Genomic DNA, 19,863 nt, shown 5'->3' with positions numbered 1-19,863 from the left:
TCCCCCAGGGCCGCATGGCTGCAGCCTGGCACAGGGCACAGGCACCGGCACACTAGCAAAACATCGCTGCAGAGCCAGCTACACGTACTCCTCACAAATCAATTTGGGAATTTGCTTGTAATTAATCCCGCGTATCAGTTCCTCTCATTATTTCTTAATGTAATTAAGTTATTAATTTATCTGTTGTTCACCCCCCCTTCCCAAAGCAAAGGGCCGGATCAGAGGGAGGCAGGGGAGATGCTGTGTGGTAGCACAGGGCCGTGGATTACAGGATGACATGCCAAGCCCCAATGTCACCTCCCTGTGTGACATCAGGTGGGTCATCAGCTCCTTGATTTTCCAAGAGGGTTGAGCAACTCCAGTTCCTCTGGAGACAATGTGAGCCAGAAGGATACAAAGTTCAATTAACCTCTCCGGGTCCCAGTTTATCCAGGCGGAAAACTGCCACGGCAGGGAGACAGGCTGGAATTAATGCTTGCAAAGGATTTCGAAACCCTCTGCCAAAAGGGAAGGAGGGCAGGAGGCATCGAGGAGTCCCAGCTGATCCATAACTCCAACCAGCCCCACGTCCTTACACCCTCATCCATCAGACTCAGCTTTCGGGTAGGCTGAGCATGTGGCTGCTAACCAGGCACCCGTCCGGACAACGCACCCCGGCAGAGGCAGGCACACTGCTACAGCTCCTCTTCTCAGCCAGTTTACAGGACTTCATAAAGGGCAGGGAAAGGGCAAGGGCAAGTTTTGCTTACTGCATTAACAGGGCTTGATCTGGCCTTTGGAAAAGAAAAACACCAACCCAAACCTCAAATGATAGCACTAATAACAGCACCGGAGGGACCAGGGAAGTTGTCCTGGGAACAGCTTCACAGTCCTCAATGGAGTGAGTTATTTTCTTCCACACTCTACCAGCCCTGCAAGGTTACTACACCCCACAGCCAGGAGGGCATCCCACACCCTAAAATCCAGCCTCAGCCTGCTCTGGCCGCCCCAGCATGCACCAGTGGCTGCAAGCAGCAGGGAGGAGGAGTAAAGGAGGTGACAGGGATTGAGTGGAACAAGGACTGGCAAGAGATCCACAGAGATGGGATCATGGCGGAAAACAGGAAAAAAAAAAGGGGGGGGGGGGAGTTGAAGCCAAGTTAATTACAACAAACAGCTGCGCCTACCTTTTTGGGCAAAGCAGCTCGGCAAAGCTCAGCTACCACCATCAGACCTGCCCCAAATAGCCACCTCCACTGCTCCACTGGCACCACAAGAAGCCGTGTCAGCGTGTTTCAGGGGTAGGCAGGACTCAAAGACCATGGTGGACCGCTCACACCAAGGACCTGCTCCATAGAGACCTTGCCAAGCCCAAGCTGTAGGAAAAACATCACAAGCCTTCCTTTGGGAAGCTGAGCACAGGATCTGGCACAGGATTGGGGGTAAAGGGTGAGGGGGGGTGCAGACCAAAATAACAGTGATGGACAGGCAAGCCCTCTGTGCAGCTGAGGATGGCGGCACCGTGAGCAGTAGCTCTGCTGCCGGCCCTTGGCAAGTCACCAATGCACTGCAGCCAGCCAGCGAGCTCGGGCACCACAGCCTTCCAGTATCAGACACGTGCCATGAGCCCTGCCGGGAGACAGGCACGGGCAGGAGGAGGCATCACCAGCTGGAGCCTAACTAGAAGGGTCTAAAGGTTAAATCCACATGAGGCATGATATATGGTGTGCATATGGCTGCAGAAATAAAGCTCGACTGAGAGAGAGAAGGCAGAAAGGGAGGGGAGTTAAAAAAAAAGCTCATTGGAAAATGCTGGCAGGAAAGTTGATGTGGCTTTGCTCCGTTACTCCACCATAGCCATGTTACAAAGTTTGCACTGCTGTTAGCAACCTACAGCCTCCACTTTTTCTCAAGGAATTTGGGAGGACAACTCTAACTGCTTATGTTTTCATCACCACCAGCTGGTCCCACTGGCCAGGGGAACCGGACGCATCACCAGGCTCCTCTCTGGACTGCAGCATCCCTGCTGCTGGTACCCCAGTCAGCTCTGCAGCCGTTCAGAGGGGTTAACTGAAGTGACACTATGTCCCTGCACTCACAACCAGCTTATAATTCATGCTGCTCAAAAGCAGTTTCCAAAGCCAAAAAATGTAATGCATATAAAAAAAAAAAAAGAACCTGCACTCTATGGATCTCAAGGGGATGCAACTGTTTTGATGGAAAATTCAGAAGAAATGAAGGAAAGGCAATTTTAGCAGTCAAATTGCTGGAGTTATGGCAACTTGGCAGTTGCAGCTCCAAAACTTGGGGCCTGATCCTGTGTGACAGGAGAAGTTCACTTTGCCAGCTGTGGGAACCCAGCCCAGCCCCCAACAGCACCAACCACCTGCACCCTGGGGTGGAGGGAGCCTCGAACGAGAACAGAGAGTCAACATGGGCTGCAAAACTGCAGCAATTCAGCTGCAGCAGGGGCTAAGTGACAAGCAAGGTTCATTTCAAGGAGAATACAGGAGCTCATGTCAAACAGGGGAGGTCTTATTTTGCAATTTTTAAGAACGCAGTTCTGATAGAAACCTATTGACACCAAAGTATAGTTATGGTTAAGAAAGCACTTGTCTTCTAACTCTGTTTTCAGTGACTTATTGCCTTCCCCCGCTTAAATAAATAAATAAACGTATATATAATTATTTATTTGGGGGCCTGAAATTGCATAGATTCATTCCCCTCTGCTAGAATTGAAAGATTTCTGAAAGCCTGAAAAAAAGTCCTCAATCATTTTTATTTAAAAAACATGGAAAACCAATAATTCCTCAGGATGAAAAAATCAAAGTAAGCTTTATGAGTTCTGACTTTCTTTTTCCAATCAGGTTGTTAATTCAGTTGCAGAGGTGACATATATGAGACTCTCCAAAGACCTGGCCAACACATATAGTTGCCACATGTCACAGGCCAAACGCTTAGCTTAGTGCAGCCAAGGGCTTGCCCCCTTCCTCTGCCACCATAACCCTTAATCTCAGCAGATCTTCAGTACCTGGGCTCTAACCCCAATTAATTTATTCAAGATTTACAACAGTATAACTAAAAGCAGCATCTAATCCACAGAAAGTGAACCCTCGGCTAAGCTCAGGCTGCTCTCGGCCGTTAGAGAGGAGAGGACGTGGGACCTCGTTCAAAGGAAGCTGCTCGCAGCTCCCCTGCTTTTCACAGCATTTGGGCAGTGAATCCACTCGGTTTCGCTCCCGGTGTCGCGTGGGATGCTCTTCGCATCTCTCCCGTGCTGTCACTCCGGGTACTTGACATGACACAGAAATGCCCATTTGCAAACGCACCCTCTTCCACCCAGGCTGAGACCCAAAGGGCAACTCTCCTACCTGCGCCCCGTCTGCAGACACACGCATTAATCAAAAGCCCCAGGGATTTAACCCGGCTGATGCACCTGCAGCTCTGCCAGCCCATGTGCCTCGACCACAGGCCACCCGAACGCTCTCCGCCTGCTCCCCTCTCGTTTCGGCCAGGGGACAAGATCGAGCCCTTCTTGTTTAGGAGAGGGCTCGGAACGCTGGGTGACCCACAGGGGGAAGGAGTCCCCCGGCCACCCCCCCTCCCCGGGCCAGGCCGCCCGTCCCCCACGCGTGACACAAACCACGCGCTTCGTCTTCCCGGGGCGCGCCGGTCTCCGCGCTCCCCGGGGACCCAGGGCCCGAAGCGAAGGATGCTCGAAGTTGGCGGCGGGGCAGGGGGCTGGTACCGCCGGCACCCGCGGTTCGGGGAGCCCCGACGGCTGCAGCCCCCGGTGAAGCGAGGCGGGGACGGGGGGGCGCGGCTGGGACTGTCGCCGCCGGAGACCGTGCGGAGGAGGGGGCACGGCGACCGGGCGGAGGGTGCAAGGAAAAGGTCTGACCCTCCCCACAGGCACAGAGCCGGTGCAAAACTTTAAGGGAAGTGCGGTGGGGTGGGGGTCCCGAAAACCGCCGGGAACTCGTTCCCCGGGCGGCGGGGCGCCCTGCCCGCCGGCTGCACCTCGCCTCTGTCCCGCCGGGGCGTCCCTGGCCCCGCCGCCCCCTCCTTACCTCCGGCGTGCGCCCCTCGGCTCCCGCCGCCTCCAACTTCCTCCTCGCCCCGAAGAAGAAGAGGAGGAGGGCGGCGAGCCAGAGCACCCCCAGCAGAGACAGCGCCAGCCGCCGCGTCGGCCGCCTCATCCTCGGGAGGGAAAAGTCCGGTTGAGGGGGATGAAGGGCCGGGGAGGGGGGTAGAGGAGGGCGGTGGGCGCCTCCGGGAGCAGCGGGAGCGGGGCTGGGCAGGGAGCAGGGTCTCGCCCGCCCGTCTCGGAGCCGGCGATGCGAGTCCCGGGCTGTGCGTGCTCCGCAGGGGAGGGGAGGGGAGGGGAGGGGAGGAGGGAGGAGGAGGAGGAGGCGCCGGGAGGAGGGGGGGGGGGTGGGGGGGCTGGAGCCGGGCCCGCTCGCCGAGGGAAGGTGCTGCGCGCAGACAGCCCGGCTGGCACCCCGGGCCCGCTGGGGGAGGCTGCGGGGACGCGCCGCTGCCCTGCCCGCTCTGCCGGGGACCGCCCCGGGACGGGGACAGTGACCACACCGGTTGGGGGGGTGGGGGTGTGTGTAAGCGGGGACGCCCATCTCTCTCCCCTCCCACGCCCCGTGCGTGGGTCCAGGCCACTTCCCAGCGCCCCCGAGCCGAGCGCGAGGGGGTGCGCGGGGCCGGGCAGCGCCGCGGCCAAGTTGGCCCGGGCCGGTCCCGGTCCCCATCCCGGTCCTCGTCCAACTCCAGGGCGAGGGGAGGCCACCGTTCACCAGCACACAGAGGAGGCTCAGACATGACGGGAAGATTAATTTACCCAATTGAAACAGCAGGGGGAATTCAGGTAGGTGGAATTTAATTACTGGATTTGGAAGAGAAGATGCGAGTCTTCGGAGCTGTCAAGAGCACTTAAAAAATAAAATCATAATCATCAGCTGTTGGTATGCCGGCAGCAGCTCAGTGCTGGGCCATGGTCCTGGGGGGATGGCCCTCAGCCGTTATCGTTGTCCCGTGGGATATTCCCTGCTGGCCCCACACACAGCCCCAGCACTGCAAGCCTGTCCACACAGGGCAGCCAAAGTGGGAATTACAGACAGTGCTAAGGGAAAAAAACCCAAACACAACAGAGTGGGACTCCCGAAAAGAGCTACCTCACCCAGCTGTCCCTGCTCACCTGCCCAACTTGCTGCTTTTCTGATCCTGCTGCTGACAAGTATTGCACGAGCTGAGCGATCCCTTGCAGAAGACATCAGAGAATAAATTAAATATTGGAGCAGATGCAAGTCATTCACGTTAGTACAAAAACTATAGAACAAACCCCATAAAAACAGGAATCCATGCATAAAGTAACATATGGAATGAATTGAAGATAAGATGTCAAATGCTGGAAAGTCCAATGCACATGTTGTAAACAACCTCTCCTATGCATTTCCCACACACTCCTCCTGGTTTTATTATTTCCTGCAGTTGTTTTCTGTCACTTGCTAATTTATCATTTGTGATCTTCATTCTCTGTCCTCCTCTGATTTATTTCCAGGGCTCAGTAAGCCCTTCTCCCCTAACATAATCCATGCTTCTCAGGCTCAACATTCACAGAAAGATGCCCAGATAAAAATTTCATTAGCATCCACAAAAAGGGATATTTCTCTCTCTTTGTTTTAAGGCCATCTGACTTTGAAACGCCTTTACCAGAACGATGAAATCTGGGTCCAGCAGGCAGGCTTAGGTTGATCTTGTTTTACAACAGCAGCGGTGGCAGCGTAGCCAAGCAGGAGCAGAACTAACTGGGTGGGAAGAGAGCAGAAAGCCCTGGTGAGCCACCAGCCCACCATCACGTGGGAAGCCCGTGCCAGTCTGAAAATGCCACCTCTTCCTATGGTGCACATCATTTGTCATGCCAGTTAACCTTCCTCAGGCATCTGCTTGGGGCAGCTAAGACTACCACACTGCAGCTCTGACACCATGAGACAGCTCTGCCCAACCTAGCGGGGGACCCACAAGTGGATGCAGGTGTTGCTGTCTTGCCCAAACTGTCGCTTTATGCTTTCTCCTGCAAGATAAGGTGAAGCACCTGTGCAACTTTCAGCAGCTGAGACACATCAGTTGTGCCTTTTCACAGGGCTTATAGTCCTCCCATCACCTTATGCCCACCCTAGCTATTGGCATGGGCTGGTTCCTGCCTCTCACATACCTCCCTTTAACCCCTTTGGAGCAGGAATGGCTTTCTGACCAAAAAAGATCATCTTGCCATAAGTAAAAAGTAGGTGCTGGAGTTTTCCTGGCTGGACAAAGCGATCTTGGCTGCTGTAATACAGTGTTCCCCTGATATGTTTGCAGAGGGTGCTGAGCTTTTCCTACCAGACCTCTCTTCATGTTAGGAGAGCTTTTCCAGATAAAGGCACCTGGAGGGGTGTTATCAAAGCTGGATTAAAAACCTTGTCTTTTTTTGTAGGTCAGACTTTCAGCGGAAGTTAGTACGAAATATAGTGGAGAAATATAGAAAATATCAGGGAACTACATTACAAATTAGTTTACAGGTAAGGTAATAAATAGGACAGATCTGACAAAAATGCAATCAGATAATGCTATCTTATTACCTTGAGAAACAACTCCCTCTGCTGAGGGAAAGCTTTATTGGCAGGGCTCGGCGCCGTGATGAATATCCCGTTGTGCCTGGCTGAGATAACAGGCAAAGGCCTGACTCTTCCCCGCCGGCACCACCGTTACATCAGCGAGGAGGAGGGTGACACCGCCAGCGCGACGGTGACACAGTACAAATCCCTGCCTCGTGGAGCGCTGTGGCTGCTCCGCACGGGGGTCCCGTGATTCGGCAGGAGATTCAAGGAGCTCTAGCAATGCATACGATCTCCAAAAAAGTACGTTCCTCCTGACCATGTGTGCGTGTGTGCTGGGACAGGTAATATATCGAGCAGATGATAGTAAAACAGCTATTTAAACAAAAATAAGGCAAGAGCACAAATCTGTAAGTTCAGAGTTATTTGAAGTCATAGACTTCCAGACTTGTATAAAGATCCTACTGCAATTCCATTAAAACCACGGCAATAAAAAAATCTTCTTTTGTATTATTGATAGCCATATCTTCCCCATGTTTCTGATTATTCATCTGCCATTCTCAGATGCTTCACAAGCGAGGTCCATGACATACTCCTTGTTTCCAAGACAGCAAAATTTAAGGCCAGCAGTACAGCCAGAGACAGAGAAACGGCCTAGGAAGTGGGTATTTAGCATTTGTTGGTGTTGGCATTGCAAAGTTGATGAAAGCGATTGTTTCCTGAGAGCAAAAATAGGACATAATTTCTGAGTAGAACAGGGACTCTTCACAATTACAGCCTCGGGCGATGGCCCTTCGGGGTCCTGCCTTTAAGAAAAGGGTGGTAGGGGAAAGTAGCTCTCCTCACTATTTCAAAGGCATCAGTAAAGCACATTTCAAAGAAATTTTATCTCACCAGGTCTGCAAACCAGATGGGCACTGCTTCAGTGCAGTTTTTACTAAGAATGCTCCTGGGTTTGAGTTCTGTTCACATCTGAGATCCCATCCACAGAGAAAAAAAAACATATTTATTTTCCAAAAGGATCATGAATAGTTTGCAGTTTGTTCTGAGACAGTTGGAAGGGGCTTAAACTCTCAGTACTCAAGAATCAGATCAGAGGAAAGGATCAAAATCTACCTGCAACTTGAGATGATGAGGCGTCTTAGCTGAACATCACAGGTTACTGGCCCCACCGAGCTCTGGCTGAAAATGGGCTTCTAAGACACGGAGCCCCGCTGTCAGGAAAGGATCTGGTACAGTCAGTGGTTTGGGGCAGCCCAGCTCTCACTGCTGTTTATGGCAGTGTCGCTTCTCCACGGAGAGTTGCTGCTTGTGGTAACAGATATATCAGAAAGAATATGTTTGTTTGCAAAACTAAGAGACTGGCATTTGAAAGCATCAGCATGGTAATATGTAGTTACACAGGGAGATGGATTTCATTGAGTGGTCAATGGTACCCTTGTGGTCCCTGCTCCAGGCTTGGGGAAAGAAGCTAATACAGAAGTTTCTCTCCCACCCCTGGAAGAGGGTGTGCTACACTTGCTGAATTTAACCACACTGAGGACAGGACCAGGAGAGGAGGGAGAGCACATGGCTTCTCCCAAATAGCTGTTTTGGCAAGTGCTGAGCACTGGCACGTTTCACAAAAAGCCCAGCTGTCCCTCGTCACCCAGCAGCCGAGGTGCCAGCCTGGGTGCCGGTCCTCCAGGAGAGCAAGCCAACAGATGCCCCTGGCCTGGGCACCACCCCGACAGCACCAACCTGCTCCCAGGGGATGACTCAGAAACCATCTGCTGCTTGTCTAGGGGTGGAGATGTGCTTCAGATGCGAACAGTCATGTCAGTGACTCTTCCAAGTTGACACTTAATACAGGAACAAAAATCCCTTTTTGGATCTGCAGCTGTTCAAAAAGCCTCCAGGTCACATGGGCTGTTCCTAATCCAGTCAGCATGGTCAGAAGAAGGGGAGAAGCCAGCAAGTCCTTTGCACAGGAGCAAAGAGAGATTGTTGCTTTGCTGTGGGGGTCCACCAGCTCTGCAGCACTTGTCACCACTGTGCCTTGGCCCTGTGGCACGTTGCTGCAAGGGCGCAAGTGATGGATGCCACAGTTTCCATCGCACGCAGCCCTCAGGGTTGTGAATGGCAGTGAGGACACCCTGCCACCTCAGGCAGTACCCTATCATCTCAAAAGCAGCTTCCATGAAGGCTGTTGAAGATACTGTGAGCCTTACCCCACATTTTAATGGCAGGTAAGCTCTGCCTCTGTTTTTGTGGTGTAATGGAAGACAAAGAACAAAAGACCAGTGTTTATGGTGAACAACGTTCTCCCTGTGTGCCCTCAGAGAAGACCACAAACGTTAGAGACAGCTCTGGCCTAATACCAGGAGACCTGCAAGTTAAAGTTCGTTTAAAAAGTAAAAGCTTTATAGTTGGCTGTTTCCCTCAACAGAACTGTAGCTTGTCCTACACCTGCAGCCTAAACTGGAGGGTCAAACATGAAGCTGTGAGGTACTCGCATTCTCTACCTGGGTGATGGTACCACTCTGCACCTCCTCACCTACTGCTGCAATCAGAAAGTGAAATGAAGGAACTCCTGCGGGCTTTTTGCCACTACTGGAGTTGCAAGCAGATCTTTTCCAGTAACTATAAAGGATTTTTTCTCTTTTTAATTAAACCACAAGCATTCTCCTCTAGCAAACTTTCCATGATGGCATCTCCAGTTAATTAAAGGTTTAAGCTGTCAGGAAATGCTATGCATAAAAAAAATAAAATAAAGAGGAGAGCTACTTTAATAGCATTTGTTAATTGAAGTTCTCACCAAGTCAGCTGCAGGAACACAAGCTGTTCCCTGAGTAGATGGGCACCAGCACACATCCAGACGTTCATCTGCAGTTCCTACAAGTCAGGCTCTCACCTTCAGCCTAGCTGGTGTGGCACCTATAGATGAGGCAGTGCTGAGCTGCCTGACCATGGGGACAAACGCAAAGACTTCTCCATAGTAAGACTAGATGAGGGTGGGGAGAAATCTTGCCTACTGCGTAGCATTATACCTTGCATCTTTAGCAACTGCAGTCAAATGGCCACCTGCTTGCACTTGTGTTTAAATCACCTTCTCCCCAGCCTATGTCTCCATTTGCTGGAGCACAGGTTTTTCTGGATTAGATGCAGTCTTTTTACTAGCTCCCAGCATTTCTAGGTGCCCACTGGTGCTAGTATAAGCAGATGTGGAAACACAGGTCAGGGCAATGGGAGATTTGAAGGGAGTCACGTTGTCTTCAGCATGTGGCTGGGGGATGTATTAGGGAGCACAAGAACAGATCCCTTGGGCAGTGCTCTTCCCCTGTGACCGCCTTCAGTACTGTTCACTGGTTTGCTGTAGCTTATTGCCACAACAGCGTTAAGCCTTCTGAGTCCTGTCTGTCTCCAGTGTCTCCGGTGGTTGAGAGTCTCTCCTAACGTTCCCCAACACAGGCATTTTCTGGGAAAAGCCCATGGATAAGCTGATCCCACAGGCTGTTTTTTTCAGTGTTTCAGCCAGGGGGAAGCAGTCTAGCTCCAGGTCACTGCGCCAACAACCAGTGGCAGCCACTGCAAATGGCCACAAAAGAGCATTTGAGACAAAAGGCAGCAGATAGCTTTATGGGCCAAGTTGCAACTAACTATCAATAAACAAACATAGCACAGGGCAGATGAATCTTTACCAGCAGCACCAGAGCCTGTAAGGTCCTGGGCACCCTGCAGTCCTCAGCACAGCTCTGGCAGGCACCCATGCTCCCAGGGGACCCCAGTGCTGCTGTAACTCTACACGGGAAGCAGAGCTGCTCAGCTGCCTCCCAAGGAGATAGGCTCCTGTGTGCCTGCACGCATGTGCACACACAGCCCCATCCATCTCTAAGAAAGCAGAGAACCCTGCCAGAATTTAGACCAAACCCTTTTGTTACTTTGATTATGCTAAATCAGTCCTTTTAGCCAGCTGCAGCACTATGTCCCTTAGGCACATTCAGGCACATAATTGCAGTTTGGACAGGTGACACTCAACAGAATAAAGAACAAGACAGGTGATGGGTGAGAGAACACATTAGCCAAAATAAAGCTTTGTCCTTAACACACCTTTAATGCCTCTGTCCTTTTGTGTGCAGGTGTTAAGCAGACTTCAGCACCAAATCTGTACTTCTGTGATACATAAGTGTGGCCTGATGCCAACGGGGATTTAGGCATTTATTAACACAGCTGGCAACATGTAATATTGCACCAGGCGTTTTGTGGGAAGGAGTGTTTTCACAGCTGGATGAAAAGTTTTACCCTTCCTCCTAGAAAATTTTTCATAGAAAAAATTCTTTACTGTTCATTCCTCCCCTCTCCTGAGGGATCCAAAAACTTAAGAGAGTGAGCCACAACCACCTAATTTCTTAAGATTTCAATCCCATTATTTAGGTGAAGTGTCTAGGAATAGACATTCTTCCATATACAATCCAGCGCTTTAAGTATAAAGATGGAGCAATTTATATTTCATCAGGCAATCTCCTGCTCTCAATGCAAAAGCTCCAAGGGGCTAACAACTAACCCCGCATCTCCTTGAAAACCAGTTAAAAGCAAGCAGTTACTCTATGTAAAAAAGAGTGCATAACCTCAAGGTCTACACTTGTTCCGTGTCGATCTTTTCATGGGATCTGCTACAGGAGATCTTCTACAGGAATACATGTACGGTGCTACAGGTTCTGCCTACCTAACCTACAAGGGAACAATATTCTACCCCAAACATGCTCAGGTGCATTAACATGTCATTTCCCATCACCAAATCACTACTGTTGGTTAGAAAGCCAAGCAGCAGCTTGATTTCCCCAGTAGTGGGACAAAATTTCAAGGCTGCTGTTTAGAAAACAAAGTAATGTTTAATTGCACACATTTGTTTTGCTGTTACTGAGCAAGAACAAGTTAGAAGCCCAACAGCACTATTTTTCCTTCCCTGCATAATACCTCATTAATGCATTCAAACCTGTTAGAATTTGTTAGTCCCAGAGGCTTTTGTTGAACTGGAACGATCAATAGATGCAAACAGAGCAGGTAAAGAGGCAATCAGGGTCCTAGAAAGTTGAAATATTTTCCATTAGGACACTGTAATAACTTCCCTTAACACGCATTTCAATCACTGGTGCTACGAGCAAGGGGACATCCCAGGCAGAAGCCACCCAGGCGAGACATGTGAGGGAAGAAACGCATCTTGGTTTAACCACGCAGAGCAAAATGTGCTCTGGACAGCAAGATGTGCTCTGGACAGCAAGATGTGCTCCAAACGGCTTGGGCTATCCCACGCCAGAGAGGTATTTCACAGGAAATTCTGCTTATGGGAGATAATTGGAGGAAACCGCTCCAATGTTTCGGGTTCTGATCTCCTTGCAGTAATGAGCGCACAAGCAGATGATGCATATGCATGAGAACATAATTAAGAGTGGTAAAACCTGGAAGATTTTCAAACTCTATGGCAATTACCAACTTAAACACACAAAAAATTAAGATAGCCCTACACCCAAAGGAAAGTTATTATTCAAAGTGCCTTGCCTCATTATAGTTAGCTCGAGCTCAAACAGCAGGCTAGCGAGCAGGGGAGATCTGCCTTCCATTAGCAGCAGGTGCTCTCCCTGGGACAGAGGCAGGATGCTGACATCCTTCTGCTCTTGCCGAGACATCTCAAACAGTCCCAAAATGCTTTATCAGAACAAAATTAGAAAGCGGAGGGTGCACATGACTGGCAGCTTGGGCTCCCCTGTTGGTCTTTGGGCCTCTCTGGTGCAGAGTATTCACGGACAGAGAGCTACCCTGTGTAAATAGATTCATTAAATAAATGTGGTAATTATACTGAATATTATTCTCAGTAGAAACAGCAGCAGGGAAATTATTTGCATAAGAAATATGGATTATTCATGTAAATGAATGTGTTATTTGTTTATAGAAAAGATTAAGTCTTGTCTAAAGACCTAGAACTCAACTATACATAAAAGCTAACACTTAACCAGAGTCTCATGCCTTCACTGTGCTCTCTCACCTTCATCAAATTCACCTTTGCAGGACTAGCTATGTTTTTCTCCTCAGTCCATTTTGCTAAAGCTCAAACTCCCCTCAGTCCAGGGGATAGGTAATCTTCTCTGGGGAGCCTGTTTTAGCTGCCATTAAAGTACCTTTACAGGAATTCAGGCTTTTAATCTCCGTTTCATCAAGCTGAGCGTAGTGGCAGGAGAAAGAGGAGTTATTTCTAGGTTTGAAGAGTTGTACAAAAAGCCTGACTTGGGAGGATGGATCTTTTCATCTTCTTCTTCCATGTGCTGGATGGAAGGAGGGGCTCAGGTCCCAGGCTGGCTCTGCCCTGCACAGTCCAGAAGCAGCCAGGAGTATTCTCAGTTTTGTGGGGCAATAGTATGTCAGGACAGACTAGCATAGCCTTGTAGCCCCCAAGAGCTGGGCTACTGATGGAGACACTGTGTGCCCACCTCCCACCCTCTGTGCCACCCCATGGCATGCTCACCCTCGGGATACCTTCACCCTGCTGCCTAAGCAATGCAGAAGGGGTTGATCCCATTGCAATCACCTCCTATTAACACCAGGACAGCCTCATCCCTCACCACAAGCAATCCCAAGCCCAGGGTTATTCAGCAAGTGAGAAACACTGACTTCACACAAAAAACAGAAAGGCAGCTTTAGCTGATGCTGCAGGACCTGCCATTCACCCCTGCAAAACAGCCAGCTCAGCTCCTGGACCCATGCTGGGAAGGGCACAAGCACCCAGCACAACCTCTTGGAAAAGCAGCTTTACCAACAATCATAAGTCCTTCTCACTAGGCTTTGCCTTCCAGAACCTGCTAACTAGAGGCAGCTTTTCTTATATTGCCAACCATATCCTGGGCTGCAAAAGAAGTGTGTCCAGCAGGTCAAGCTGATTCTGCCCCTCTGCTCTGCTCTGGTGAGACCCCACCTGGAGTGCTGCATCCAGGTCTGGAGTACTCCGCGCAAGAAAGACACGGACCTGTTGGAGTGGGTCCAGAGGAGGGCCACAAAAATAACCGGAGGGATGGAATTTCTTGCTCAATAACAGCTCTCCTCTCCTACAAGAGTAGGCTGAGAGAGTGGGATTGCTCAGCCTGGAGGAGAGAAGGCTCTGGGGAGACCTTTTTGCAGCTTTTCAGTACACAAAGGGGGGTTATAAGGAAGATGGGGACAAACTTTTTAGCAGGGCCTGTTGCGAAAGGACAAGGGGTAATGGTTTTAAACTAAAAGAGGGCAGATTTAGACTTGATATAAGGAAGAAATTTTTTATAATGAGGGTGGTGAAGCACAGAACAGGCTGCCCAGAGAGGTGGTAGAAGCCCCATCCCTGGGAACATTCAAGGTCAGGCTGGATGGGGCTCTGAGCAACCTGATCCAGGTAAAGATGTCCCTGCTCACTGCAGGGCGGGTGGACTGGATGGCCTTTAAAGGTCCCTTCCAAACCAAACTGTTCTATGATTCTATGATGCTCTATGCCAAGTCATCGAGTAGAAACAGCTGATCCTGACTTTCATGTGTGTGCAACAGTGGGCCACCTGAGGATCTGTTGCCTCTAGTTGCTTTAAATAATTTGAGGAAGGATGAATGTCTACCTCACAGTGGGAAGGGCTTGATTTCCTGTCACGGTAAGCTCTCCAGTGACAGCTGTGTTTGTAGCTCAAGTTTTAGCACCTTTATTCAGCAAGGCAATGTGGACTTCTCAGCTTGCTTCAGCTGTTTCAGGTGGTTGGAATGGATAGTTCTCCAATGTTCTTCAAATTTATTGTAACATTTTACACAATTTAAAGAGTAGCACCCCCACATGACTTTTCCACCAAATTTCTCCTGCAATTTTGTCTTTCCAAGTACTCGTGCATCATTTAAAAAAAAAAAAAAAAAAAAAAAAAAAAAGATTAAGAAGAAATAGGGATTACTTCTACTGGACTCAACAATTTATTCTTGCAGCATATGAATTATTTTCTGTTAATTCATCCCCTAAATTATTTATGTGCTTAGCTATGTGTTAGTTTGATAGAGTATCCCTTTCTTTTTTGCATTTGATACAATTAAAGTTCTGCAAAACTCAGCGGTTTAAACTCGGAAACTTGTGCACATTGGAAAATATTGATCCAGACAGTGGAGGCTGTGAAGTGCCCAAGCCTTGCTTCTGTGCTCTGCCCTGCACAAGTAGAAGAGCAGGCTGAAGTGGAAATTGAGTTCTCAGTAATGCTCATCTCAGCTGTTCGAAAATCGTGAGCCTTTCAGATCAAACTACTTTGGAGATGCTCAGGGTTATTTCTATTGTCCATATTCGCCCGATGAACGTTGGTAGGCCAGGAGTCACAGTTCTCCATGGTCCCTGAGAACGAGTACGTTAACATCAGGCGAACATTTCTCCAGTATTGCCAAAAGGCAGGTAGTGCAATGCTGGTAGAGGTTGACCACAACAGATGCGCTCAGCACAGGCACCACCTAGGTTTCAGAAAAGGGGACTGTGACAAGCACAGCTCCAAGTCAAAATAAGATCTCCAGTGGTCTGTCCCACCACTCTCATGGATATGGTCAGATCCCAGTGCTGGGACATATGGTCTGACACAAGCCAGTTCCTGCACAACTTCATGCATCAGCCTGCAGAGCTGGAGCTAACGAACAACTGGAGCCAACATTGGTCAGGGGATCAGGGTGAACACCTCAGCCCTTGAGTTTTAATCTGTTGGTACATGTGCACCCACGCCCTAAGAGCAGGAGACAGTTTGTAAGAGTAGGGTTATGACTCTTCTGAGACATATGTAAAATCTTAAGGAGCAGGTAGAAAGTGTGCGTGATGTTGAATCAGATTCTTTTTCCTTTTAAAAGGAAACACAATAAATGACAATAAGCACCCAAGTTACAGAAAATGGGCAACATGAAATCTCTTACCCAAAGCAGTGCAGCCCTTTAAGATATCCACTGCATCCAAAATGGCCCATGGCCATTTCCATGACCCTTTCTCGGGAAGGGGCGTGCTCGCTGTGTGCTCCAAAGCTCTGCATTTCCTACTCTATTCTTAGGGGAAACACGCTAATAGGGGGCTGGATCTAGCGACTTGCAGAGCAGGCATGGCCCCAATTTCTGGAGCGGTGTTCCTAGCTAACACTTTGGTTTTGAAGGGGGCAGCAGGAAGGGAGAGACAGTGGTAATGAGGTGATCTCAGACATAACCCCACTCCTCGCTTCCCCTGGAAACTCAGCATTTAGCTGCAGAGGCAGGAGTCTTCTGCAGCCTCAGCCCAGCCACTGCCAGCAGCCAGGCTGAAAGCACCCAGGTCAGGGTTGCTTAAGACCCAATTTCTCACTCACGAGCTCCAGCTCTTCAGCAGCGCAGAGCTGCTTTCAAGCAATAAGTGGTTTATGTCTAGCTGCAGCGTATTTATGAGAGAGAAGTCCTGCTTTTACCTGAGGAAAAAAAGCTACTTTAGAACAACTATCTCTTTCATTTCGTCTCACTTAATGAGCACCAGCTATAGATATCTTTCTTGTAGCCACGTTTGCAGGAGCGTGAGGATCCCCACATGTTTCCGCAGAGTGCTCAGCTCTTAACCCATCTCTCCGCATGAGATGCATACATGACTTGTTAGAATAAAAATGAATCTTTTTAAAATGACTCTTCATAGCAATCTACATTCTGGGTCTTTTGAATCTGATGATGTAATTCCCACATTTGTACATGGCTTGCTATAAATATTCCATCAGAATGGGCTTCAGGAAAAAACTGGAGTTTTAATTGCATGCTTTCTTAATGGAGATCCCCAGTATAGTTTATGAGTGAAAATTTTCCTCCTCAACAGCAGTAGTGAAGTCCATTTGCACTGTCTCACAAAACAGCTGAAAAACAGAAACAAGCTTGGTTTTCAACCTGACCCCTACTATGAATTTGAGCTTCGAGAACCAACCTGACGATCCAGCTATAACATTAACAGTGATAAAGGGGACATATAACTCACCCAAGAATAATATTCTATGGCACTTTTCACCACTTCTTCAACAACAAGAAAAGTAGGAGATAAGCCCAGGCAGGGAGCACTTCTGCCCAGTATCTGCAGCCACCGTAACTCCAGGCAGGTGCTTTGCAAGTGGGATCAGTCTCTGGCACTGCCATGCTGGGTAGAATTAGTCAGGATTTTTCTTTATCTGTGGAATGTCAGCTTCCTACATTACATAGCTGATCTGAGCAAAACAAAAGTCTGCCTGCATTGGAAGGGCGCGCGATGGAGACATTCGTTTCCCCAGAACAGGTAGTGTAACAAATCAATCCTGACTGCACTGATAAATTGAACTTCAAGCTTGGTGATACTGCTTTTCAGGTCTAATCCAGTGTAAGACACAGCAGGAAGGAAAGGCAAAAGCACTCGTTAGCATTTCATTCTGCAAGGAGCTGCTCCCTGAACGGGAGTGAAGAAAAATAAAGATCATCTTTTTTTCCCTTCTTTTTCAGCACAACATTGCAACTATTTTTGAGGAGGGTGACATGGGGTGCACGGGTATGTGTGGGGGCATGTGTGCAAACAGTGAGGTGCAGGAGAACTATCCAGTGATCGCTGGCTTCTTGCCAAGCCCCAAACCTTGGGATGGTATCATAACTCGAGCTCCTGGGTGCCAATGAGACAAAAGTGTTGCTTATGGGAAAAGTCTGGCTCACAGCAGTATGGGGGTTATAGAGCAGCAACGCTGTGGTATGCGAAGGGAAGAGGAGCTGATGGGATGGGCTTCAGGAGGCTGAGGTTCAGATCAAGTCCTGCCTACAGAGCCCCAGGCTGAATGCAGACAGATCATTCCCCCCCAGGCACTGCAGAAGTACTTTGTTTTCTAATTAGATGGCAAGTCCTGCTCTCCAGGTCACACAGCAGCCAGCACCCTGAACACCTGATCTTCCTCCCGTCAGCCCTGTGGCACTGTAAACAATAACAAAAGGGAATTTTGCCCTTAACTTCTCTCAATCTGGATGATCATTCCCCTGTACTTGGCTTTGGTGAGGCTGCACTTTGAGTACTGTGTCCAGTTTTGGGCCCCTCTCTACAAGAAGGACATTGAGGTGCTGGAGAGGGTACAGAGGCGGGCTACCAAGCTAGTAAAGGATTTGGAGCTTGTCTCGTGTGAGGAACGGCTGAGGCATCTGAGGTTGTTTAGCCTGGAGTAGAGAGAGCTGAGGGGAGACCTTATTGCTCTCTACAGCTGTCTGAAAGGGGGTTGTACCGAGGCAGCAGTCGGTCTCTTCTCCCAAGTAACAAGCAATAGAACAAGGGGAAATGGCCTTAAGCTGCACCAGGGGAGGTTCAGGCTGGATATTGGGAAGAATTTCTTTACCGAAAGGGTTGTCAGGCATTGGAACAGGCTGCCCAGGGAGGTGGTGGAGTCACCATCCCTGGAGGCGTTTAAGAGACAGGTAGATGTTGTACTTAGGGACATGGTTTAGTGGTGTTGGTAGAGCTAGGACAAAGGTTGCACTCAATGATCTTGAGGGTCTCTTCCAACCGAAACTGTTCTGTGATTCTACCTGTGAGAAACTCCAGCTTTTCACCCCTATACCACTTGCAGCACAGGGTTGTGTTCAGCCAGAGTCCAGCAGGACTAATTTTGGGAGAAAAGTCTCCACAGCCTTCCGTGTTTGGGCAGAAAGCTTGAAACCTTGGCCTCAAAAGCTCACAAAGCTCTGCCCTGCTGGGACACCTTGCACCCACTCTGCTCAGCGGCCACCCTTTGGGCACTGCCTGCACTGGGAAATAGGCTTTTCCTTCCAAAAGCTTCAAAGTCCTCATTTTTATGGCTCCGGTGCAATGAAAACTTGCCCGTTAGAGGTGCCTTTTGTGGGTCATGGAGTTAGGATTACATGTACTGCTTAATAATTAAAAACAAAGCAACATTATTCATTCTACACAGAGCACCTCACAGTATGGTCCAAGTGCACTGGCACATCTTGGCTAGCCACGATGGTGGTTTGTGCAATAGCCCCTTCTGTGAATATAATACCTCCCAACAAAGGACTGTAACATGCTTTTAGGTAAAGCAGGAGTCTTGTTTGCCCCACTGTAAAGCTAGTGAAAAGGAGAGAGGTGACCTCAGACAGAGAACTACACTGCAGTGACTCAACAGCAGGTAGACCTTCAAATTTTAATTGATTGCCCAGAGATACACAGATAGGCAGAAATACTTCATTTCAAACCTGGACCAGCTTGGTATCTCTCCAAAGGTGGTCATTCCTAGCTGTCCAAGGGCAAGAGCCCCATGATCTTGGGGTGATTTGTCCCCAGAGGACAGCTCTTCCCCTTTTGCCTGAAGCCAGATGTCAGGTCTCTGCCACAGCTCTTCACCAAGGCCATGACCACTCCAGCCGTGCTTGTCGCTCCTGTAAGTCTTGGCCCCTTCCTGAATCCTGTCAGGCTTGAGAGTACGGCCTGTCCTGTTGCCATCTGGACAGAAGCCCTGACCACACCGAATGCACGCAGCGAGGCTGACAGGTACCTGCTGCACCCCGACTGCACGCTAAATATGAGCGCCAACTACATCCAGGAAATATAAAATACTTCCCGTCGTCTGTGTGCATCTTGCAGCAATAAGCTCTAGCTGAATATTTTGTTTGCAAAGGGTTGATTAGTTCCTTTCAATTTCATCTCAGTCTTAACTGTTACAGTACATCTCATCATCCAGCCCCTCTTCACACTCCAGCCATTATTTGCTATTCTTGTTATTTGCACCTGCCTTTTACAAAAAGGACCTTTATTAGCAATACTAGTCCCAAGCCACAGCCCCACTTCTCTTTCATTTCTGCTAGTGCAATACCACCCACTGCAAAGCTCAGCATCTCTATAAATGCCGTGGTTACAAATGAATGCATCCTTCAGCAGCCTTTTCGACCATTTTTTCCACAATACACATTGTAAATGAGGAGTAATATATCTTCAGAATTGCCCAGAAAACGTTATTCTGTTAGCAGCATAAAAACCTCACAGTGTCCGAGTAGGTGCCCTTGCCAAAAACATTTTATTGTGAGCCAGATAATTCAGTTTGAATTGTACAGGGTTTGGTATAATCATTCCAGTAAAGCATTCTTTACAATTCTGTAACAGCAAGTCACATGGCTCAATAAAGTTTATTGCTGCAAATGCTTAGTGATTCATGGCATGGATGAATTCTGTTTCTTTCCTGGATCAAGTAATCAATAACAAAATAATCTCCCTGCAATTACATTGCTCTGCATTAAAGAGGTGTGAAGTAAATAAGTACAAAATCTGATATAAAAACCAATG

General features: G+C 49.0%; 1 protein-coding gene across 2 annotated transcripts in view; it reads right to left on the bottom strand.

Annotated features, from left to right (window-relative positions):
• The window catches only part of LOC104349772 (polypeptide N-acetylgalactosaminyltransferase 14), a 137,048-nt gene that overhangs the window by 93,408 nt on the left and 23,777 nt on the right, over positions 1 to 19,863 (bottom strand). The window contains exon 1 of one of the 2 annotated variants that reach the window (XM_086460668.1): positions 4,050 to 4,178. The exons of the other annotated variant lie outside the window; for it this stretch is intronic. Within the exon in view, the coding sequence (XP_086316794.1) occupies positions 4,050 to 4,178 (129 nt within the window). Of the gene's footprint in view, positions 1 to 4,049; positions 4,179 to 19,863 lie in introns of those variants that run through there. 2 annotated transcript variants of the gene reach the window in all.

The sequence above is a fragment of the Leptosomus discolor genome, chromosome 2, assembly GCF_034619465.1.
Source record: "Leptosomus discolor isolate bLepDis1 chromosome 2, bLepDis1.hap2, whole genome shotgun sequence".
NCBI classification, from domain to species: Eukaryota; Metazoa; Chordata; class Aves; order Leptosomiformes; family Leptosomidae; genus Leptosomus; species Leptosomus discolor.
The sequence above is the reverse complement of the archived record's forward strand: the minus strand, read 5'-3'. Positions and strand labels throughout refer to the sequence as shown.